Source organism: Strongylocentrotus purpuratus, unplaced genomic scaffold, assembly GCF_000002235.5.
Source record: "Strongylocentrotus purpuratus isolate Spur 01 unplaced genomic scaffold, Spur_5.0 spur5_scaffold_20, whole genome shotgun sequence".
Classification (NCBI taxonomy): Eukaryota; Metazoa; Echinodermata; class Echinoidea; order Camarodonta; family Strongylocentrotidae; genus Strongylocentrotus; species Strongylocentrotus purpuratus.
This window is the reverse complement of record NW_022145606.1, coordinates 26,642,984-26,667,300: the sequence shown is the minus strand read 5'-3', so window position 1 is coordinate 26,667,300 and position 24,317 is coordinate 26,642,984. Positions and strand designations below refer to the sequence as shown.

The 24,317-nt window shown below is 39.6% G+C and overlaps 2 protein-coding genes and 2 long non-coding RNA genes across 4 annotated transcripts; all 4 read left to right on the top strand.

Annotated features, from left to right (window-relative positions):
- Window positions 1-3,716: 3,716 nt before the first annotated feature.
- Window positions 3,717-4,774, top strand: LOC105436519. The gene is made up of 2 exons (XR_004065566.1): window positions 3,717-3,942; window positions 4,685-4,774. It is a non-coding gene; the product is annotated as an uncharacterized LOC105436519 (long non-coding RNA).
- Window positions 4,775-4,817: 43 nt separating this feature from the next.
- Window positions 4,818-9,005, top strand: LOC115918261. Its single transcript, XM_030993801.1, has one exon. The coding sequence runs from the start codon at window positions 4,818-4,820 to the stop codon at window positions 9,003-9,005; it is 4,188 nt and encodes a 1,395-aa protein (XP_030849661.1).
- Window positions 9,006-10,760: 1,755 nt separating this feature from the next.
- Window positions 10,761-11,629, top strand: LOC115927328. Its single transcript, XR_004065565.1, has 2 exons — window positions 10,761-10,836; window positions 11,579-11,629. It is a non-coding gene; the product is annotated as an uncharacterized LOC115927328 (long non-coding RNA).
- A 5,678-nt stretch (window positions 11,630-17,307) lies between these two features.
- Window positions 17,308-23,124, top strand: LOC100894106 (echinoidin). Its single transcript, XM_003726744.3, has 3 exons — window positions 17,308-17,412; window positions 18,144-18,416; window positions 22,094-23,124. Exons 2-3 carry the CDS (start codon window positions 18,153-18,155, stop codon window positions 22,322-22,324), a joined length of 495 nt encoding a protein of 164 aa, XP_003726792.1. The 5' UTR covers window positions 17,308-17,412; window positions 18,144-18,152; the 3' UTR covers window positions 22,325-23,124.
- Window positions 23,125-24,317: the final 1,193 nt, after the last annotated feature.

Genomic DNA, 24,317 nt, shown 5'->3' with positions numbered 1-24,317 from the left:
GCCCTAAGACAGTTTCGGTAGACTTGTGCGTCACCTATATTGAAATGTGCGAACATGACAATCAATGACGTACATGATCGGAACATGATTTCTCCATGGGACATACATTATACATGATAAGATATTGAAATTGCCCCTGAGTCGAAACATAGAATAAGAAGTTGTCATCGTGCTCCTCTTACACGATTATTTTGTTGTGTGTACTCCTGCCTTTAAAGCTGGAATAATCTCTTTACCTATATTTATGACGTGATTGTGAGAATAAGATTATTCTCGATAGATACAAATTAAATGTGAGGCTCCTTAGGAGTAATTCCAATTATTGGCTTGCATCCAGTAAAGAAAGAACACGTGCTCGGTCTTGTGTATACAAAAAAACAAAAACGGAAACGGTCTTAAAACCAGCGGAATTGTAGGTGTATGTATCTTATCAGAACTTTATTGTCATAGTGTTCTTGTATGTCGACCATTTCAGACAGTCAATAATTGTTAAGCCTTCCTTTTTCTTCTCTCCTTGCTCTACCCTCATTTTTAGACCACCACTAGGAAGGGGGGGGGGGTAGGGTGATTACCTGGAAACACAGTATTGTTTGCCTTTTGGGTCTAAATCATATACCCAATAGGCAATACAATACTGATTTATTTCTCTATCTTGATAAAGTGACCTGAAATCACTGCATTCTAAACCATTATTTTAAATAAATCCCCTGAAATAATAATTTTAACATGGGTTAAATAGATTAAACAAATATGATGTCGGAGGTTCTAGGACGCTAATCACGTTCAGAATTCCATATGCAGTTAAAGGGATAGTTGAGTTCTATTTTCAGACCAAAAATGCTTTCAAAGTGCATGGTTATTGTTCTTATTCTTATCTATGACATTTATAGTGCCCTTTTAGAACATAAAATTGCTATGAAGGTAATTGATTTTAACGGTCCAGCTCCACTTTAAAAAAAAACACGGCGACCGTTTATTAATTATTTTATTAAAAAAAACAATACATGAGCCGGCTGAATGTGGATAATATAAACAACACGAAAATGCCAACCAAAAAGCCAACATCGGCATTGGCTGAAATACGATGTAAAAGGCGTTATTTCATTTTTTTTTCAACGGTTTTCAACGGTTTTTTCAAATTTTTCAAAACATCAAATATATGTGATGGTACACAAGTATGAGAAATCGTTATATTTCAGCCGTCTCTGAACCGATTTTGATCAAACAAAGATGATTTTGTCATTTAAATATTATGTTCTTTCAAATTTGACACTCAGTTTTTCATTATCTCACATAAAAATTAGTTTGTGTAGCGCCCTCTGCAACAAAACTTAACTATTCCTTTAAACTATGCGAGCGCAAAGCGCGAGCCAAATTTTTCGATATAATGACTTGATAATGTAAAGTGGCCTGAGCGGGTAGGCAAAGGGCATGGTTATAAACTTACAGAGACACTACGATGAAGCCACCCTTACTCCATGCTTGCCTGTGTTGCACTGCCCTGGGCTTTTCAACTTTAAACCTCAGGGGTTTATTTTGCATATATAGGTATTTACATGTTCATGTATATAATAAAAGGAAATAATGATTATTCAAATATCATAGGTAGCAAATAAAGGATGACAAACAGAGGAATGAAAACAAACATATAGGACAAGCGCGTAGGGGCGGTAGTGAGCACGCGAAGCGTGCGAATCACTTAAAGAGCGGGCGAAGCGCGCTCCTTAGGGGTTTGGTGCAGGCAGGCACGTAGCCAGAGTTCGATGTTTGGGGGGGGGGGCACCTACATGTAATCGATCGAGGTCAAAAAAGGGGTCTAATAAAAGTTCAATCGATCTTGGAAATGTTAGGGGGGCACGTGCCCCCTCCCCCCGTGCCCCCCCCCCTGGCTACGTACCTGGATCAAGGGAGGGGATTTTCGTTATACCTTTCTCGACTCATAATCCTTGTCTGAATTCAGCCGCCCCCCCCCCCCCCCACCCCTCCCCCTGCGCATAGCGCGGAAGCGTTCACGTATTGTTAGAAAAAAGGAGACGATCCGTAGTATCTTTTCCGACTCTTAATCCTTATCTGTATTTAGTTCCCCCCCCCCTCCCTCCCATGCGAAGCGCGGAAGCTTCGACGTTTCATTAAATTATTAGAGAATGAAGACGATTCGTTGTACCGTTCTCGATTCCTTTCCTCTTTTTATTCCTACGTCCTCTTACTTTTTTTTATTCTCTTTCTCTCTCTTTTTTTTTGGGGGGGGGGGGAGGGGGACCGCGCCTGAGATAGGAGAGGATGATCAAGTATAACGATGTGCATCAATCTATAAATGTGAAGTACTAAGTAGATTGTTCACACTACAGCTCTACAATGAAAAAAGCATTTGTAGCCTTTCTTTTAAGCAATCGAAGAGATTAATAAAAGTAGGCCTACTTGAAGAAATCGTTATATTGTAAGATATTCGGTTTATATCTAGTAAGTTAAATAAAGTACCAGGGGTTAAAATAACACACATTTAACACCTTTGGAAAAAGACGTGCCTGAGAAGATCTTACTCCAATGACAAATAAGCCCCCTCAATCAATCTTCCAAATGTATAAACTCTCAGTTGTAATAATAACTTGAATACTAAGTCGATCTGTAGATTATAGAAACGCATGAAGCTTCCATCCCAGAACATAAGTGTGCAAATATATTTGAGGAGGGCTGGGTCAATTATAGCCTATCCGAGCCCGAATAAAATATTAGGGGTGCGGGGGGGGGGGGGGGCTCAATGATATCCGAGTCCCGACAAAATATTTGGGGGTCTCAATGATATCCGAGATCCACCAAATATATTCACAAATATCTCTACTTTTAGCCGGTCAAAGGAAATTTAATAATCTTATATTAAAACCAACAAAATAGCCCCATTTATATCAAATAACTGTAATGGATTAGCTTTTTCTTTTTTGTCTCTCACAGTAATGTAAAATACATTGCAGTTTTGATGAAAACTAAGTTTTTGACTTTGTCTTGATATAATATTCAAAATTCGGAAACATATTAAAGCATAGTAACTACAGCCTCATTATTTCAGAATTTAACTTGTCTTTACAATACGATGACAAATAATGCAGATATATGTTGTTGTAGCAAGTAAATTATATTTTGCTGATTTTGGACCTACCTGGTATCGGATCATTGATATAATACAACATTGCAAGTGGACCAAGTGACAGAAATCTCGCTCTCTATCTCTCTCTCTCTCTCTCTCTCTCTTGCTGGCTCTTCCTCTCTCCTAATATTTTGTTCTCTCTTTTTTAATAACTATCTTTCTTTAAGTAATAACTTATAAAGCACAACATCCACTGCAAACTATTACTCAACGCTCTCTGCATAAACAAGCCAATGCTAACTTCAAACAAGCACGATAAGGAAAGGATATATAAATACACACTTCAGTCATTTAAAGGGGGAGTCGCTGCAGTTCCTGATAAAGCTAACCAAATCAATCCTCACATAGGGTAAACATTTAGTTCAAACAATTACGTTCACATATATTACACTTCTGTTTCCAGTTGTCAATGGCTGATGATATTTCAGTAGAAAGATCATTCCTAGAATTAATTAACATTTGACCGAAATAATGTAACCAGTTACTCGCGCGATATCTCCTCTTATACAACTTAAACTAGAGTCATCTAGCAGAAGGTCATTCCTAAAATTCAGAAAAAAGAGAGAAACATTATTGTTTCAGCGAAACATGAAAGTTATTTGTTTTTTCCAAGATTTTTGCAAGATACCGTATTGACCCTGACCTACTTCTAGGGTCAAGTAAGTGTATACGTTGCAGAGCACATTTTTCCACGGATGTGGTCTGACATATCATTTCAGATGCTTATTTAGAGGCCAGAATTCCAGGTTTAGGAAAATGGCAACGGTATTTCAGAGTCGCTAGCAATTTCCGCAAAACAAGTGAGTAAAGCTTGGATAAGATATTATAAAGTGTATGATAATGAATTGGTGGAAATTAATGATTATTTGGTGTCACATTCGAGTATGAAGATGTGTTAGTAATGTGCATGTTAATGTGTATAGAAGTGTGCAGCGTAATGTGTACGTTTACATTGAAAGTATGTGCGGTATTTAGTTAGTGTTTAATTCACACATTTATAAAGAGGGATTTTGTGCTTTTTAAATCACCGACTTATAATGACATTAGTCAGAGGTTGATTTAAGGTTGTTTTAGTTGACAAATTATAAATATTGGTATTGACATATGAAATAAGTGTCGGATAAATCAGAGTAATGAAAGAAAAAGACTGAATTACAGTCAGGTTTTTTGGAATTTATAATGAAAGTTCAATGAGTCTAAATAAGAAAGACAAGTTTGACATACTTTGAGTAACATGGGATTTATTTATTAAGCATATATTTAAAGGTAGTCTTGACTAGGAATTTATCTAGGCTGGGGACCTTGGTTACTCGGGTTTTAATGAAAGCAGTATTTCTGTCAAGATATGTTATTTTGACATAGAGATTAATGGGGGTTTAGGCCTTTTACAGAGTTTTTGGATATAGAGTCAAGACTTTTAATGAATGCTATTTAAGGCTTTTGATTATACATTACCGGATAAATGCATACTGATTTAGTTCAGTACATTTTATGTGTTATAGACATGTATACTGAGGATGCTTATTTTTATTCTACTTTCAGGTTGAATAAAATAGCTCAACTGGCATATCGTTGAGTTCATATACAACCAAGCGGAAACCTAGTCCTGTCTTCATTTTTTGAGCGTACCAACAATTCAACTTGTTCCAGAGCCGGTACATCGAGAACTGAAGCAATGCCGACTGATGACATGACAAGCCTAAGGTTGAAGAGGAGAGGGACCAAAGCCAAGTTCACCAGGTTGGGGAATGTGTTGGATTTCCTGATAGAGGAAAAGCGGCCGGTGGAAGAGGTGAAGGAAGCTTTGAAACAAGCCAACCAGGCTTACGTAGACCTCCAATCCAAACACGAGGACTATACAGAGAAGATTGAGAACGATGAAGAATTCAACAAGGAGGAGCTATGGCTTGATGAGTGCCAGAATTATTTCTGTAAGCTCCAGATCCGAGAGAAGGATTATATCTCTCAGATGTCTTCGTCGCAAGAGCCTCAACAACCAACAGAGAGAGATGAGGAGAGCTCCCAGAGAACTGTTGTTCAAGCAGAGTCGAACCGGCCTCAAGCTCCTCGCTTCAACATGGAGAGGCCCAAGTTACCAACGTTCCAAGGAGACATAAGAGAATACAATGTATTCAAGGCTGATTTTCAGCATGTTATACATCCACACTACGATGAGAGGGATGCTTTGATGATCCTGAGGTCTTGTTTGAAGGGGAAGCCACTTCAACACATTAGAGGAATAGGGCGAGATTATGAAGCTGCATGGGGTCAGCTAGATCTGCTCTACGGAGACTCAAGGATGGTAGCTGATGCTATTATGGAAGACGTATCCCGATTTCGTCCTCTGAAAGATGGGGAAGATGAGAGATTCTGTGACTTTGTGAATCTCATACGCAGAAGTTTCAGTACCTTGAAGGAGGTAGATAGAGCTGAGGATATGAACAATAGTCACATGCTAGCCATCATTGAGAAGAAGCTCTATGTCACAGATCGACAGATGTGGTTCCGAAAGCAAGGAGAAGGAACAACGGCGACATTAGAGGCACTGTTGAAGTGGATGGAGATTGAGTTGAGAGCAAGGATAAGATCATCTGCTCCAGTGAGGAATGATGCAGCCTCTAAGTCCAGATCCGCTGTTAGTCAGGTCACAGCATTTGAGGAAAGACCGCAAGACTATCGTTGCTGGATCTGCAAGAATAAGGATGGGCACTGGACTGACCAATGCAAGACTTTCCTCGATAAGTCTACAGCGGAGAGGTTGGAGATGGTGAAGAGTAACCGAGCTTGTTATAGCTGTTTAAAGCAAGCCGGCAGAGAGCATCGAATGGCTACTTGCAAGAAAAGGAGACGGTGTCCAGAAAAATACAAGGGGCAACCATGCAAGTTCTTTCATCATCCTTTGTTACATCCCAGCATGGACAACAATGCGGTGGGAGTAGCCCTTGTAAGAGGTACTGAAGCCATGCTACCCGTCATCAGGGCAAGGTTTTCAGGTTCAGAGCTGAAGATCCAAGGAAACGTGCTGTTAGATTCAGGGGCCCAGATCAGCATCATCCGACAAGGGCTCGCTGAAGACTTGGGACTGACAGGAAAGAGCATCAGTATCACAATAATAAAGGTGGGCTGTGTAGAGGAATCTGTGACAACATCCTTGTATAGAGTGCCGGTCAGTTCAGTAGATGTAAAGACAATCCATAAGATATTAGCTGTTGGATTACCGTGCATCAATGATGACATTGAGGAGGTGAACACTGATAATCTTGCCCGACAAGTAGGCCTCAACCCCAGAGAGTTACGTAGAGGTAGTGGGTCTATAGATCTTCTGATAGGAATTGACCACGCTATGATGCACGCAGGTGAAACGAGACAACGAGGCAACTTCATCTTTAGGAAGTCACCACTTGGATGGGTGGTGTTTGGAGCATCTAAGCTGAACCAGCAGTATCAGAATAGAGTGCTCAACGTGCAACTGAGTCCAGCAACTGACTTATCAGCGTTTTGGACTACAGAGACGATGGGAGTTGATGTGGGTTGTCATTGTGAAGCCGAAAGGATGACTAAAGTAGAGAAAGATGAACATGATCTTATCTGGAACTCTGCCAAGAAAGTGGGTAAGCAGTGGCTTGTTCCTTACCCATGGAAGGATAACCCAGAGAAGCTGCCCGACAACAGAGTGCAAGCAGAGAGAATGCTTCAGGCGACGGAGAAAAGGCTTGCAAAGAACCCAGAGCATGCTGAAGTTTACAAACAGCAGATGCAAGAGATGGTCGAGATGGGGTTTTCGAGAAAGCTGACTGATGAAGAGAAGAAGAGGCATGATGGGCCTGTCCATTACATTGGTCATCATGCGGTTGTCAGGCCGGAACAAAAGAGCACACCAGTGAGAATTGTGTTTAACTCATCAGCAGTTTTCAAGGGACAGTGTCTGAACGACTACTGGTTCAAAGGGCCAGACTTATTACAGAGTCTGTTCGGAGTACTCTTTCGCTTCAGAGAACACAGAGTTGCGATATGCGCCGACATATCCAAGATGTACCACCGAGTACTGATTCCAGAATCCGATCAGCACGTCCATCGGTACTTGTGGAGAGGATTAGCTTCAGAGAGAGAACCGGATGTGTACGTGAAAACTGTACTCACGTTTGGAGATAAGCCTGCTGCAGCAATGGCCCAGATAGCTCTGAGGAGGACAGCAGTAGAGGGAGAGTCTCAACATCCTAAGGCAGCAGAAGTACTGAAACGTGACACGTACATGGACGACATATGTACCTCAGTAAGAACGTCAGAGGAGGCAAAAGATCTTGTCAAGGACATAGATGAGGTGCTAGCTGACGGAGGCTTCAAGGTGAAGGGTTGGCAATCCAACGAACAGCTGAAAGATGAGACTTCTCAGATGAAAACCAACGTTCTTGAGAATCTGAGTGAGGAGAAGGTTCTGGGGATGGTATGGAACCAAAACACAGATGAGTTTTCATACAGAGTGAAAAGAAGTATGATCCCAGATCTTCCAGATGAACAGAAAGACACCGACAGCAAATGGACAAAGAGACGGATACTAAGCCAGATTGCAAAGATCTTTGATCCCATAGGATTTGCTTCAGCATTACTGGTGAAGGCAAAGATAGGAATGCAACGCCTGTGGCAGCTTGGTTTAGATTGGGATGAAGAGCTACCCTCCAGAGAAAAAGCAGAATGGGTAAAACTCTTCAGAGAGATGGAGAACTTAGATGGAGTGTCCTTCCAGAGATGTTTGACACCACCCGGTGCAATGAGACGACCTACATTATGTGTCTTTTGTGATGCATCTGAAGAGGCGTTTGGAGCTTGTGTTTACATTCGCTGGGAGTTAGAGGATGGCAGCTATGTAGTTAGATTTGTGACGGCGAAATCTAGAGTAGCACCACTAAAGAAGTTGACACTGCCGAGATTGGAGCTACGAGCTGCAGTGGTTGCTGTTAGACTCGATGCAACCATCACAGATGAGACCACACTAGAGTTAAGAGAGACAGTGTTCATGACAGATAGCATGATAGTGCTTGGATGGGTTCGAAGTCAGGCAAGAAGTTTTAAGCCCTTTGTGTCAGCTCGAGTAGGAGAAATCCAAAGCAAGTCGAATCCCCAACAGTGGAGACATGTGAGTGGAGTAGAAAATCCAGCTGACGACATTTCGAGAGGTGTTACAGTTGAGAAGTTAGAGAGGTGTAGATGTGGTCCTCAATTTCTAAGATCGCCTGAGGAGGAGTGGCCACAGAGTGAGACGAAATCTGAGATTTCGTCAATGGACAGTGAAAGACGTAAAGTTCAACAGGTGTCGAATGTAGTATTGGCATCAGACAGCATCGACTGTGAAAGAGTTTCCAGCTGGAGAAAACTGGTGAGAGTCACTGCATATGTACGGAGATTTACCCACAACATGAAGGCGAGGGTAAGATCAGGAGATGAGAGAGGGAAAGTGACGGCAGGACCACTTACAGCAGCTGAGCTAGGTGATGCAGAGATGTACTGGGTCAGAGAGGCTCAGAAACCGCTTCATGACAGACTGAAGAAGGGGGAGTTCAAGACTCTAACACCCTACAAAGAGAATGGAATCATCAGAGTTGGAGGTAGAGTTGGAGAAGGCGTGATTTCGTATGACAGCAGGCATCCTGTGTTATTACCTCATCAGCATCGCATCTCTACGCTCATCACTAAGCATGTCCATGAATTTGGGCATGATGGAGTTGCGACAACGGCAGCGAAAGTGAGAAGCAACTACTGGGTGATTGGCATACATAGGCTTGCCAAGACTATCAAGCACAGGTGCGTGATGTGTCGTAAGATGCAGCACACGGTCGAGTCGCAGTTTATGGCTGAGCTACCATAGATACGTATGACACCGTTTTCGCCTCCATTCCTGTATACTTCGTGGGACTACTTTGGGCCGTACAGCGTGAAGGTGGGGCGGAATAAGGTTGCTAAGCACTATGGAGTGATCTTCACGTGTCTTAACACAAGAGCGGTACACCTTGACCTAGCGGTAGATGTTTCTACAATGGAGTTTCTTCAGGTTCTACGTAGGTTTTTTGCGTTTAGAGGTCAACCGAAGTTCATTCTGAGCGATAATGGTACACAATTTGTGGGAGCGGTTCGTAAGCTACGTGAGATGGTAAAGGGATGGGATAGCGATCTACTACGCGAGTTTTGTGCGGAGAAAGGTGTAGAGTGGAGGTTTACAACCCCTTCAGCTCCTCATCAGAATGGATATGCTGAAGCACTTGTGAAGAGTAGTAAGTCCGCATTAAAGAAAGCTATAGGTGATCAGGTCCTCACTCCTTTTGAGTTATATACCTGTTTGGTAGAAGTAGCAAACCTCGTCAATCAGCGTCCAATAGGGAGGGTACCGAATGACCCCGACGATGGTAGTTATCTCTGTCCCAATGATGTTTTGTTAGGGAGAGCATCTAGTAGGGTACCCCAGGGTCCGTTCAGAGAAACGAAGAATCCGCGACATAGAGTCGAATTTGTACAACGAATCGTCGACTCATTCTGGAAGGCATGGAATCGCGATGTATTTCCAATCTTAGTACCGCGAAAGAAGTGGAATGTTGATAGACGTAATCTTCGTGTAGATGACATAGTTATATTGTCAGATCAGAACGCTCTTCGAGGAAAATGGACATTAGGGAGAATTGTTGAAGTTTTTCCTGGAACTGATAATAAGATCAGAAACGTGACAGTAAAGACAGCAAATTCTGAGTATAGAAGGCCAATAAACAAAGTGGTCGTATTATATCCAGCAGAAGGATACGAAGAGTAGATTGAACAGAAATATGTCTGTCTATAGTATTCACAGAATAACAAATTTATTCACTTTCTATGTTCTTGTTCAAAATCAACTTTTTCCAGCTTTAAGAAGATAGATGATAACAAAGCTTTGTTGGTGCAAATTTCAATTTTTGCTATTGTTACATGGGAATTGACTTTTGGCACAGTTTACACTGAGAACAAAATTCAACAGTTTGAAATTATGTACAAAGTTTAGTACATTTTGAATACATTTTTTGTATTTGAAATTTTGAGTGATATTTGCCATTTATTAGCAAATTCAGATAAGGAAGTTTGCAGAGAAAAGTTGATTTTTGTGATTATGTATACAGGAAGCAAACGGGTATGGAATATCCATTTGATATTTTTGGACAGGAAATGTACATTTGTGTATTTTCATGCAACAATTGTTTTTTCAGGTTCGTGCAGGCTTGTAGATACCTTTTCATGAGCCTTGCTAATAGTTTGGATGGTAATTTAGACTGTTAAAGTGTTAATTAAGTAGAGTGAGAAGAAGTATTTTTCACATCTTAGCTATGAGTCATTTACAGATTTTGGAGTGAAACACTGAAGAAAGTATTTTGTTCATTTTTAAATGAGATACATTGCGTACTTTTATGAAAATGATGTCAATTTTATTGTTGCCCTCATTGGGGGGAGGTTGTTTCAGCGAAACATGAAAGTTATTTGTTTTTTCCAAGATTTTTGCAAGATACCGTATTGACCCTGACCTACTTCTAGGGTCAAGTAAGTGTATACGTTGCAGAGCACATTTTTCCACGGATGTGGTCTGACATATCATTCCAGATGCTAATATTTAGAGGCCAGAATTCCAGGTTTAGGAAAATGGCAACGGTATTTCAGAGTCGCTAGCAATTTCCGCAAAACAAGTGAGTAAAGCTTGGATAAGATATTATAAAGTGTATGATAATGAATTGGTGGAAATTAATGATTATTTGGTGTCACATTCGAGTATGAAGATGTGTTAGTAATGTGCATGTTAATGTGTATAGAAGTGTGCAGCGTAATGTGTACGTTTACATTGAAAGTATGTGCGGTATTTAGTTAGTGTTTAATTCACACATTTATAAAGAGGGATTTTGTGCTTTTTAAATCACCGACTTATAATGACATTAGTCAGAGGTTGATTTAAGGTTGTTTTAGTTGACAAATTATAAATATTGGTATTGACATATGAAATAAGTGTCGGATAAATCAGAGTTATGAAAGAAAAAGACTGAATTACAGTCAGGTTTTTTGGAATTTATAATGAAAGTTCAATGAGTCTAAATAAGAAAGACAAGTTTGACATACTTTGAGTAACATGGGATTTATTTATTAAGCATATATTTGAAGGTAGTCTTGACTAGGAATTTATCTAGGCTGGGGACCTTGGTTACTCGGGTTTTAATGAAAGCAGTATTTCTGTCAAGATATGTTATTTTGACATAGAGATTAATGGAGGTTTAGGCCTTTTACAGAGTTTTTGGATATAGAGTCAAGACTTTTAATGAATGCTATTTAAGGCTTTTGATTATACATTACCGGATAAATGCATACTGATTTAGTTCAGTACATTTTATGTGTTATAGACATGTATACTGAGGATGCTTATTTTTATTCTACTTTCAGGTTGAATAAAATAGCTCAACTGGCATATCGTTGAGTTCATATACAACCAAGCGGAAACCTAGTCCTGTCTTCATTTTTTTGAGCGTACCAATTATATATTATTCAAAGTTTGAGCAACATCCCATTAAACAAATAAAAAGAATATATGAATGTTTTGAATTTGTCATCACTCAAATATATTTCGCTCTCCTCTTAATTTCCTCTTCTTCTTCAATACATGTCGACAGACTTGTTAGTCCATATAAAGACACGGAAACGAGGCACGTGGTCATGGAATAGAGCGATCTTTTAGGAATTGTAACGAATGGGACCTAAAGGAATTGATCCCGTGTTGATAACGCTTTCAGGTAACTTATTCCAGTCCTTGCACGTACGAGGGAAATATGAGAACTTGAAGAAGTCTGTCTTGCAGTACGTCTGCTACAAATAGAGGCTATTGCTGGTTGACGAACGACTGGATCTAGTAACAGCAAGAGGTGTCAGCGTCTTCGGGATGGCAGATTGACCGCTCTGGATCTGCTTCATGAGAGCAAGTCTTGCAACTTCTCGCCGATGTTCCAGGGAGTCCCAATCCAGATCCTCAACATGTCCGTGACTTTATAGCACGTTGGTTGTAATTATTGCAGACAAATCTGACAGCACGACCGTGGACCATTTCCAGCTGATTGATGTACTTCGCCTCATAGGGGTCGTAGCCACTAGCTGCATTCCTTACATATGTAGTTGGGCCGCCAGCCTTTCATGAGGGACAGTGTCGAAAGCCTTCGAGAATTTGAAAATTGCTATATCCACCTGGTGACCAGAGTCGATCGCCATAGCCCAATCATGGGATGCAAATATCAACTGGGAGGTGCAAGCATGATGCTTTCTGAAGTCATGTTGCTTGGGAATAAGGACATTGTGACGCTCCAAATGCCGACTTATATGAGAATGGACTATAATGCTCAGGAAGCTTACTGCATGGCGGCTATCAATGACACCGGTCTATAATTTGATGGTAGGGCTTTATCACCTTTCTTGAACAGCGCGGTGATATTGCCTAAAAGCCAATCCTCAGGTAGATCTCCACTGTTTAAGGATTGTTGGAATAGGTCGCGCAATACTGGTGCTATTTCATCTGCGGTTTCCTTTACCATCCTGGGACATTTTCCATCAGGACCAGTAGCTTTGTTAGTGTTTACTGTCTTAAGCAACTTCAGAACCCCTTCTACCTTAACGTTGGAATCTTCCACAGTTGGCAAGTTGGTAGGAGTGAAAGGTGTCTGGTCCAGGTTTTCCTGCGTAAACACCGCCATAAAGTAGTCAGCTAGAGATAGCGCCTTTTCCTTGTCAGAGACAAAATGGACTCTGTGGTGTCTGAGTTTCGGTATACCCTGATTCTCCATACTCTTACTTCTGATGTATTTTCATAATCCCGAGGATTTTCATGCAGATTTTCCACACTGGTCTGTAAAAAATGACGATAATCTTTCCTAAGTTACCTTTTTAAAGCTTTCCTAGCTGTCTTAATGATGCCGATGGGCAGTATATCGCTTATCAGTTTTGCCTTTTTTATGGATACGATTCCTCGCTGTAATGAAACGTTTGATCTTGGTATTGATACATGGTATTGTGTCACGGGTCGACATCTTTATAGACGAAACAAATGACTCCTCAAATCTTCAAGACTTTTCTTTAACTTAGTCCAATTTTCGTTAACGGATCTTGATTCAGGTTCAGTACTAAAATACTCCTCTGAAAATCTGGAGATTCCATCACGCACTCTGCCGGAGTCAGCTTTGCCGTAGCAGTTGATCTTGCGACGAGGCATGACACATGCTCCGCCGACATTTACTTCGCAAAATGCGACAATTGCTCCGCGACATTTGCTCCGACGTCAAATGCTCCGCCGACATTTGCTCCGCCGACAGTTGCTCCTCCGACATTTGCTCCGCCGACAGTTGCTCCGACGACAATTGCTCCGCTGATATATGCTCCGCCGACAATTGCTCCGCATGAAGCGATACATGCTCCAGTGACAAATGTTCCTCGAACGGCAGTTGCTCCGACGACATTTGCTCCGACGACAGTTGCTCCGACGATAATTGCTCCGCCGACATTTGCTTCGCCGACAATTGCTCCTGCGACATTTGCTCCGAATGAAGCGACAATTGCTCCGGTGACATTTGCTCCGACGACGTTTGCTCCGCTGACAATATTTTTTATTCATGGGTTATTTTTTAAATAATATTTATTATGTTTCGTTTTCCGAATGCAATTCATAAAATGATGTAGATGAAATGTAATTAATGAATGTTGATGATGTGGGTGAAAAAGGAGTTGCCTAAAAGTCATTTCGAATATGCTGGAATAAACTTTCATCAATCACTGTACTTTCCAGATAATGAACACTAAGCAATTATTGCATGTCAGGGGAAGTAAACGCTTTTGTTACAATCTTTCTATTTCAGAGCAGTTTGACACATGTATCATACGTTTCCTATTTGAGCTGTAATTGCTTTCTAAATTTGTATTGCTATTAAGGATATTTACCATCCAACAATTGATATGTAGGATTCTGTTTATGGTATTATGCTGCCCAGAGGCGGAGGAGCGACTTTCAAAGTGGGAGGGCACCAACACAAAAGGGCACTTTCTGGGGAAAAGGGGCACCTTCAAAGGGAAATCTCAAAGTGAAAATATACAATTTGTTTTAGACATTTGTATACCCCTATATTGTAATTACATTATCAGGGATGATTTCTCTTTTACATCATATAAGATATTGCTTAAGCATCATACTTTACAGTTTGGTGTGATGGTCTGAAAATTCATTTGTGAGCGAGCAAAGCGAGCGAGGACAAATTCAAAAAAGTTGTGAGGTCGCAGTGTCAAAAATTACATCTTATATAGAGGAAAAACACAATCCTGATGGGGTTATAAGCACATTGTCATAACGGAAGACTGAAATGACCTTTGATTAGTAATATAATTATTACATCTATAAATGCGAGCGAGCGTAGCGAACGAGCTTTGGGGGAAATTGCTCTTAATCGCTTGAAATTAGGGGTACGTTTAATGATGAGAGGGATTAGACACTTAGTAGAAAAGAAAAGGAACACGTGTCAAAGTTCAAAGGCTAATTATCGGTGGTGAACATGGATCACTTCTTAGACCTAAAAAAAGAGGTACTCAACAGGGATGAAAAAGGCACCCATCCGATTGTGATAGGGACATTTATAAGAAGGGAAAAGGGGCGTTTATGAAAAAGGGATAGGTTCCTTATTAGAAAGGAAAAGGGATACGTATCATTGTTTAAAAAGTAATTATCATAGGTGAAAAGAGGCACTGACCATATATAAAAAGAGGCACTTATGAGAATGAAAAAGGGGCACTAATAATAAAGGGAAATGTGCATTTGTTAAAGGAAAGGGGGCACCGACCAAATTTTAATAGTGACATTTATCGGAGGTGAAAAGGGGCTTTTATGAGAAGGGGAAGGGGCACTTAAAAGAAGGAAAAATGAGCATTCATTATGTAGAAAAGGGGGACGTGTCTAAATAAAAGGGGCATTTATTATAGAGATGAAGAAGCACTCATCAGAAGGGGAAGGGGCACTTGTCAAAGTAAAACGAGTATCTCTCATAATTGAATAGGGTCATTTACAAAAGGTGAAAGAGGCACTTATGAGAATGAAAAGGCGCATTTATGAGAAGGGGAAGGGCCTTTTGTTTAAATGGGGGGCACTTATCATACGGAAAAGGGGCACTTATTAGAAAGGAAAGGGGGCACAATCTTAGGAAAATATAAGATGCGCTTATTCGAGTTAAAAACGAGTTAAAAAGGAGTAGTTATTAAAAGGGGTAGGGGCTCTTCTACGAAGGACAAATGCGAACCTGTCAAGGCAAAAGGGGCACCTCTCGTATGTGAATAGGGCAATTACCAGAGGTGAAGGGGCGCTTATCAAAATAGAAAAGGGGCACTTCTCGTACCTGAAAAAGGGCACTTACTAGAGATTAAAGAGGGCACGTATGAGAATGAAAAATGGACACTTATTGCAAAGGAGAATAGGAACTTGTCGAAGGAAAAGGGGTACATGTCAAAGTAAAAGGGGGAATTATCAGAGTTGGAAAGGGGAAGGGGCACTTTACAAATTAATAGGGGCAATTGTTAAGTTAAAGAGGCACTTTTTCTATGTAAAAAGGGCACTTTTGGGGCTCTTGAAAAAGTGGGAGGGCACTGTGCCCCCCTGTCCCCTGCCCCCCCCCCCGGGAGCGCCGCCTCTGATGAATCCTGTTGCATCACCATTTGAGAGTGTTTTGGCTTTTGTTCGGTTAGCAGGAATAAGAGAATGGTTTATTGGAGTTCTGGTCATCCAATTAGATTTCGAAATAAACAGTTTCAAAGCATTGTGAAATTAGATTAGGTGTAAATAAACAAGATTTAGGGATTATCGAATCGATAAATTTGCACACGAAAGCCCCCCTCAGGCACTTGCGCTGCATGCAGAAACATGTAGAAGTGTATGGGACCAAACTCAATTTATTGTGATATGAATGTTTAAAATCCCTTGTATACATATTTTGCAACATCAGCATAGATTCTTTGATTTCTTTGATATGTTAATAATTGTATGGGGCTCAATCTTCTTATTTTATGAGTTCGTTTAAAAAGAAATATTTGATCAATATCTCGGATGTCTGTTCTTGTTGTGTGTTGCCTAGTTTTTGAGACAATTCGAAATGACGCATAAATGAGCTTACTTTGTACTTGCATAATTATGCATATCCGAAAACTGGTTTAAAGACAACGTTAAGTTCTGGGAAAAGTATTTATTGTTTTACGCATTTTGTTTCTTTCTCGGTTACGAATAATGTTATAACTTTTTTTAAAGGATCCCAAAGAGGTTGCTCGTTAAAGGCCTTTATAATTTATATTAGTAATGACAAGAAATAGCTGAAGTGTTTGGGCTGAACATTCATGCCAGAATAAATTGAGTTTGGTCCCTTATGCTATCCTAAGATTCCTCGAGGTTCTTCCAGTCTTCTACTCGGCTGTCAGGAACACGATAATAACATCCCACGAGAAATGTTTTTCCTGATGTCAATACAAATCTGGGTCCATATTATTTCACTAATATGCAGAACGTGCAGAACATCTAATAAAACTTTCATTTTCTTAGTTATTAATGACGGAATAGATTTGTTTCATACAGGGTTGTTTTAATACACATTTGAAACAAATATACTAGGGTGAATGTATGCTTGAGCATTTTTTAATAGAAAATGTTTAAAGTCTTGTATTACATGGGCAAATAAGAGGAGAGCTCATAAGATACGTCACAAAGTTGTGTTTGATTGAAAGCCCCTCAACAAATTCATTCTTTTTGTCTTTCAATTGGCTTTTGCTCAAAATTTGTCTGACCAGTTTCTCTCATATTTGTCCGCCTTCTATTAAAACGATTTAATACCAGGGTGGACATCCCCTTTAAGAGCGAAGCGTGCAGCTAGATCAAAGTCTTCTAAATCATCCATCACACATAATAACCTGAATCACATGTTGTCGCGTATTGGATTCTAGGCTTTTTTTATCGTGTATTTACTCACTATGTTAAATACTGTTCAGGTAATTATCACAGTTTAAACTCAACCCCCGCTGCAATTGTAACAGTTTTGATTAGAGTTGAGATAAAAGTGATTGTGATATTGGCGTTATGTTGATACACCTGAAAAACCGACAAAAGTTCTCATGAATGTAACATTATAATCTCGTTAAACTCGTCTTCATGCCATACTCATTCCAAAACTCATTCTAGACAAGCTGATATTTTCACCCGCTCGTCAAAGGATTTTGGTGTAAGTAGAACGAAACTCTTACACTTTTGAAATGAGAGAGAGAGAGGGGAGGGGGGGGGGGGTAATGGTAGGAGTTGTTACATCTTGGGTATTTTACAATCTTCTAAGGAAATACAGTTCCTTTTTCGTATTGTGATAACATATATATATTTTATCACAATAAAACAAAATAGACATTTTACTAAAAATCGACTATTTATGATATAATATATTCAAACAAATACTTCCACAGCAGTTTGGTTTCCTATCAACATTCTTCAAACCTTTAAAATATTTAAATTATATAGCTTAGCCACAGAATCATCATAGATTTGATGGATTGTTGATAATTTTCCCAATTGTTGTATAAGTACTTGTATATATTGTATTATTACAATGTAATTGTTAATTATAATGTATACACTATTCCACTTTCAAAATTGAAAATGCTCTCAAATGGCAATCTTTAATTACCGCTAAGAATTACCGCCAACACAGTAGCAAATTATTTCGCAAACAATAATCTAGGGCAATTTCGGTACCTTTTTTCCCCTTTATTTTCCCCTTTCTCTGACTATCTTTCTTTAAAAACAGACAATCCAACCAAAAAAATATTGCTCTACGCACTTCAAAAAATATATAATGGTAACCCATTTATTTTAAGTCATTTAAAAAGGTGTGTCTGTAAACTTTCGCTAAACATATATATCTCTACCTCCCACCTTCTCTTCCTCTTTGTATCTCCACTACAGGTTTGCAACATGACTTTCAACGTGACCATCAGCCTGTTCCTCATTTCCGCCATCGCATGCCTCACCGAAGGATGCTGTCCGGACATGTTCGTGGGAGTCGGTGACCGCTGCTACCACTACAGCTCCTACAAGAGAACATGGATCAATGCGGATAGTGCATGCAGAGGGCTTGGAGCGCATCTAGTGAGCTTCCACAACTCGGGGGAGAGCGCAGAGGTCTATGACCTTTGGAAGAGTTATACCGATGTGGCTTACACCGATGATAAAGACAGGGTGAGCAGACGAGTATTCGAAGCTGTATGGGGGAGGGTGAATTGAGTGGCCATATATAATTTCGAAAACAAAAAAATAAAATAAAAAGAGAGAGCATATTGCTCCGTTTAGTCTCATTTCACAACGCCCCCTATCGTTAGAGTAAGCAGCCTAACATGTTAGCCTATGGAATTTTACCCCCCCCCCAAAATCGTTTAATTTTTTTTTTTTTTTTTAACGAAAAGCATATCCACCCCGACGTACGTTATCACTTGCTCTTTCATTGGAACCCTCATGTCCCATTGACCTTTGAAAGTTCACCCACCGTAATTTGATCAAAATAGGTTGCAAGCTCGCTATTACCATTAATACACATGTGAAACAAGTCGAACTTTGGACTCAGTTTGCCAAGCGATTTTAAGATTAAAGGTCAAGCACACGTAGGATAAGAAGCATGAATTATCATGGATCACTTCTGCGTGGTTCATTATGTCTATTTCATCCAACCCCCACCGTAGTTTTTCCATTTAGTATTAGCAAACATTTTGCAGAGGTAAGCAAAAACATGAATATTCATGAACGGTCAGACAATACAGCCTTTTAGTACGTAACGTATAGTGAAATGGAATGGGCGATGATCCGTCCAGGAGGTAGAGGTCAGTGGTTTGTGCTGGCAATGTTCAAGCTAGCGAAAATGAGACAACCGGAGCAATATGAGAGAGTTAGGCACCAATTAGAGGATACATCCAATGAAGTTTAGCTGTGTTTGACTTGATTGTAATTTTTCATTCCTTATAATGTTTGTTATTGTTTTATTTGTATGTTTTTAATCTGGTTGCAATATGCAAATCGCAAAAACACAAAATTAATTAATAGGTTTTTGAAGAAGATAGTATCTATATTGTTTCAAATGTATACAAAATATATGATATGATTACACTATCTCTTAAAAAGAGGTAAGACAAATATTAGATAGCTTAGACAGATAGCGAGATGTGGTTGGTCTAGAGCTCGTCACGTGATATCAATTGCGAGGGTCGTAATTGTTATATTTTCCTGGTCGGTCACTTTCCAGTGTTATATTAACCAGCCGGTAAAATTAATATTTTTAATTAATGCATGTCGCCCTCTCGAGGTTTTTATGTCACTAATGACACACATTTTTTTTATCCCCCCAACATTTTTTTTTAGATTTTTTTTATAATTTTGAAAGATATGATTTGTTCCCGAATGATCTTGACGTATCTTTTTCCTCACAATTGTTTTGTAAAATGTTGTTTGTCCCCCCAAAAAATGTGAACACATTTCGGGCAACAAAAAATGATCCCCCAACATTTTTTAAACCAAAAATAACAACTGGGCGTTGTGGCGTGCGCTTGTAATCCAGCTAAAAATGAAAGCTACAAACTGATTCAGCCAAAGACGCAGGTTCGAAACTGAGTCACGTCTTTCGGATGGTGACGCTAAAAGTCGGTCCCCAGACGTAAACAATCATCTCTAATTGGTACACGTCTGTAAAACCAAATTACACACACACTTACACACCATTCCAACTTTATAGGAAACAGAGTAAATTTATTTTCATCATCTCGAATGAAAAGCAAGAAAAATGGCGTTGACGATAATTGTTTTCTTAATAATTATATTAAAGTTAATACAAAGTTTTGGTATTGGGTCATGAATTTAGTTTAAATGAATATATTGGAAGTTTATGCTATCCTACAATATTCAGTGATCGTTGTCGTGGTTGAAATCTAGTTTAAAGTTATGAAATTGTAAATGATAAACTCTATGTTGTATAGCTCCCCATCAAGTTCAAGATATTACTTAAAGGTAAAGACCAGTAATGGTCATGTGATTGCATTGTGAAAGAAACGTTGTGGAATCGATCAGAAAAGGTTGATCATCTAGCATCTAGCATCTGCAAGGTTCTGGAATCATCAAAATGATAAGAAATTTGGCCCATTCTTCGTAAAGTTACAAGCACTATACACAGAAAGATGTATATGGGACTACCCTATCTCTCTCACCAGACCATGAGAGAAATAAATTTACCAAATATATGAATTAGTAGGCGGTTTCCCGGCAAATTTTTTATCATCATGTATTAGTCAAAACATATTCTTTCACATGATTGGTAATGAGAGCATCCATTTCATTTTTTGAAATTGGGGCGTTGCCAATACTGGTCTTTACCTTTAAGCTGTACAAAATGTTTCTTGACTAAGATCGACCGATTAGCTATTCCCGTTTGGAAATTATATATTAAAACTACATATTCTGAGATTTTCATGGTCGCGGCTGCCATTGTACGGCCGTATGCGCTATTTGAAATTTATCAAAATTTACCGGGAACACCGGTAAATTTGTATAGTTAATTTTTCTCGAAAGCAGAAGTGTTTTAGGGGCTTAATTTTCTAAGTGCTTTTAAAACATCCACAGGGCATCCAAATATATCAAAATTATAAAGAATCACTATCCACCAAAATTTTAAAATTTCCCAAAACTTTGTATTACCTTTAATTGCAATGTTCACATTTCAACTCAAATGTTGTTTGTGGTTACATTTTTGTCACGATAAATTTGATTTAGTCATCCTTTGTTAAAGAAATTGAGAAGGAACAATACTTCATAAATGCATTTTGACAAATAAATTTAATGTGATTTTCAGTCCCCCCCCCCCAGCTATACCGCACAGAGTTATTACAGGAGGAGGTGATATTGCAGGCCCCCAATATCTAAACTCATTTAATTTCTTATTCTAGAGAGTTTGTCAAAATATTTTCGAAATTTGAGCACAAAGAATGGCATTTCCACAAAAAAGATAAAAGCATTTCAAGTCTAGCTGATAAAAGGTTGCTAAAATATAACGATGCTCGTTAATTTTACACATTGTCTTACTAAATGCATATTGTTGTATTTACAGACTGATATGTTGTATCGCTAAAGTGCTTTGTTTCAACACAATCGCACAGTAATACACGCATGCGCAAACAAGGCCCTAGTTCGGAATCTGGCCGACTTAATTTTAACGATCTCCATCGAAGATTCCATGATGCTAGAATTGGAAAACAGATCTTAGGGTGAACTTTAACGCTACGTAGGGTTAGCGTTCAGTGGGCTGGGCGTACGAGTCCGTTAATAAAACACCATCTTCAACGGGTTGCAGCAAGCGTAGGGAATATCAAAGAGATAAAATATTATATAACAACCGGGCAGATTCTGAATAGAGAAGGGTCCATCGCAAACATTGGCACTGTGAGCCAATGGTTCAAAGTAGCTGTCGTAGTAAGCCTAACGCTGTGTAATACTTTTAGAGACGTGCCTGTATTATAAACCGATTAAATAATGCCTGCCATGCCCATAATTATGAAAAAGCTTTGGGATTAAATTTTTAACGTCTACTCTCTTTGCTGTTTAAATATCATGTTTCTAATTGCAGATTCAGATGACCTCCCTTAACATAAGGAAATTTGATATGGTTGAATGAGGCATGCATTAAGCCCACTAAAGATTTAAGGTATAGAATAGCCGACAATAAGGAATCACTTTCTTTTCTTTTTCGATCTTGGAGATTTGACTGGAACTGATGTTGAGATGATGTTTCTTTAATAAACAAAAATTGAATATTACTATACTTTTGTTAATGGCTACTTAATTTGCATATAATCATTCCGTTTCTTCCCTCGCGTATGCAGGCCTATTGGATTGGTTTTAATGACAGGAGCTACGAAGGCTCATTTAAGTGGAGTGATGGGACTAGTGTGAACTACGTACATTGGCAGAGCGGTGCACCTAACGACAACAGGGGAGAAGATTGTGTGTCTCCCCGTAACTCTGGTAGCAGTGATGTTACCAGGGAGGAGTGGAATGACTACGACTGCAACGAAGAGAAATCCTACTTCTGCTACGTACCTCTCACCATCTAAATCACTGCATGGCAAAGGTTCCCCATAGGTCAAATCAACCGTATCTCAAAAATTAGCTTTAACACACTAGCCAACTTCGACGTATAAATACAATTGCAATAATTACAATAAAAACAAAAGAAAAAAACAAAGAAATAAACCAAAAAGTATATCAAGCAAATAAACACGGATGTTAAATAAAGACCAAACCGCCCCAACTCACGATAAATCTATCCAGTTGATGCCAATGTCCCTCCAATTCTGATTAATGTGATATTGATTTAGATGGTATTGTACTCTTTTGGAGACAATTGCACAACATTTTTATTGTAATTAGAAATTCCATTATTAGAACCTTCTATTTTGTGCGAAAACTAGAACTTTAAGCTATTAAAGTAGTTCACTGTCTAGACTGTTCTCTATTCGTACGTATTAGCGACCTATACGCGCCCGCTCATACGCTAGCTATAAAAGGGACTTTTAGATTTGCACGTGGACATAGTGGACTGCTACATGTGACTTCATTTTAAGGCACTGACAGTACCTTAAAAGGACGTCAGATTGCATTAAAATGACGTCACAAGTAGCAGTCCCTAATACTACAAAGTCACGCATTAATACAGACCCTTAGAGCTAGTGAGGAACGGTAAATTCCGTTGTGAGAGAGCGCGCGAACGCACTCAAAGATAAAATATATCAAACGAACATAATCTGTTCCATGTATTAAGTAGTATTTTTGCACATATTGTAATTAAGTTTGTCCTGAATGATTACGCAGAAGCACAGAATGAACTAATTTATCGATAAAGAACCGCTGAGAATATAATGAAGTCTACACAAACTTTATTTATTTATATAGGTCTATTATTATGTTTATATGGAGCTCGTTTCCCCTGAGGATGTCGATGTTCTGTGCGATAGAGAGAAAGGAGAGAGAGAGGGATAAAGAGAAGGGACTGAAGGAGAGATAGTGAGGTAGGGGACAGAGGGAGAGCAAGAGAGAGGAAGAGTGAGACAGAGAGCGAGAGAAAATGAAAGATTGGAATGATTAAAAGAGCGAAAGAGTGAAAGGGGGAGAGAGAGAGAGGGTAAGAGAGAAAGAAGGGAGTGAGTGAGAAAAAACGAGAGAGAGAGAGAGGGATAGAGAGAAAGAGCAAGAAAGAGAAAGAGAGGGGAGAGCGAGAGAGAGAGAGAGAGAGAGAGAGAGAAAGCGAAAAAGTGGGAGGGAAAGAGATTTCTTATAGCAAATTTGCTCCTAGCCATTTAGATGCCACGATTCCAAAATCTTATACAAGTTATTGAAACTTGCTATTGATAACAACTTTTATGACATAAGGCCCCGTTTTCCTTTAATGTTGCTTTACATTTCCATAACCCATCTCGTCCTTATTTTCTCTTTTCCATGTACCCTTCTCTTTTTACCATTTCAAGAATTTCAGCAAAGCTAATGGCCGCAAATTTAGCGTACCCGCATCCAAAGAATAAAACAGTATCCCATGGTTCTAGGACACCTAGCCCCTCAATATCCACCCCGGAAGTCTATCCCCGGACACCTACCCCTACGACAACCATCCTCTAGGACAACTACCCCCGAACAACTATCATAGGGGTTGGTTGTCTGGGAGTAGCTGTCCAGGAGGTTGTTGTCCTATGGGATAGTTATTCGGGGTAGTTGTCCTGGGGGTAGTCGTCCTAGAGGGTGGTTGCTATCCCCGGATAACCACCCCAGACAAGTACCCCCCTAGGACAACTACCCCTTAGGGCAACCATCCTCTAGGAGGATTACCCTCAGGACAACTACCCCATAGGACAACTACCCCATAGGACAACTCACCCCCAGACAACTACCCCCAGACAAGTAAACATATCAAAATCCCATTGGATGAACTCGCACGGTTTTGGACTACTTTGGTCATTTCGATTGGTAGCTTGTGTTTTGCTGAACTACACGGGTTAAGCGGAGGGCCGAAGTTAGAAAAGATCGGTTTGCCTGCCACTTCCACACAAACTAAGC

Bases quoted from the DNA above. Each gene is read 5' to 3' on its own strand.
- LOC115918261 (XM_030993801.1), top strand. From the start codon at position 4,818: ATGCCGACTGATGACATGACAAGCCTAAGGTTGAAGAGGAGAGGGACC.
- LOC100894106 (XM_003726744.3), top strand. From the start codon at position 18,153: ATGACTTTCAACGTGACCATCAGCCTGTTCCTCATTTCCGCCATCGCA. The intron at 18,417-22,093 runs GTGAGCAGACGA...TCGCGTATGCAG, and splicing joins ACACCGATGATAAAGACAGG to GCCTATTGGATTGGTTTTAA.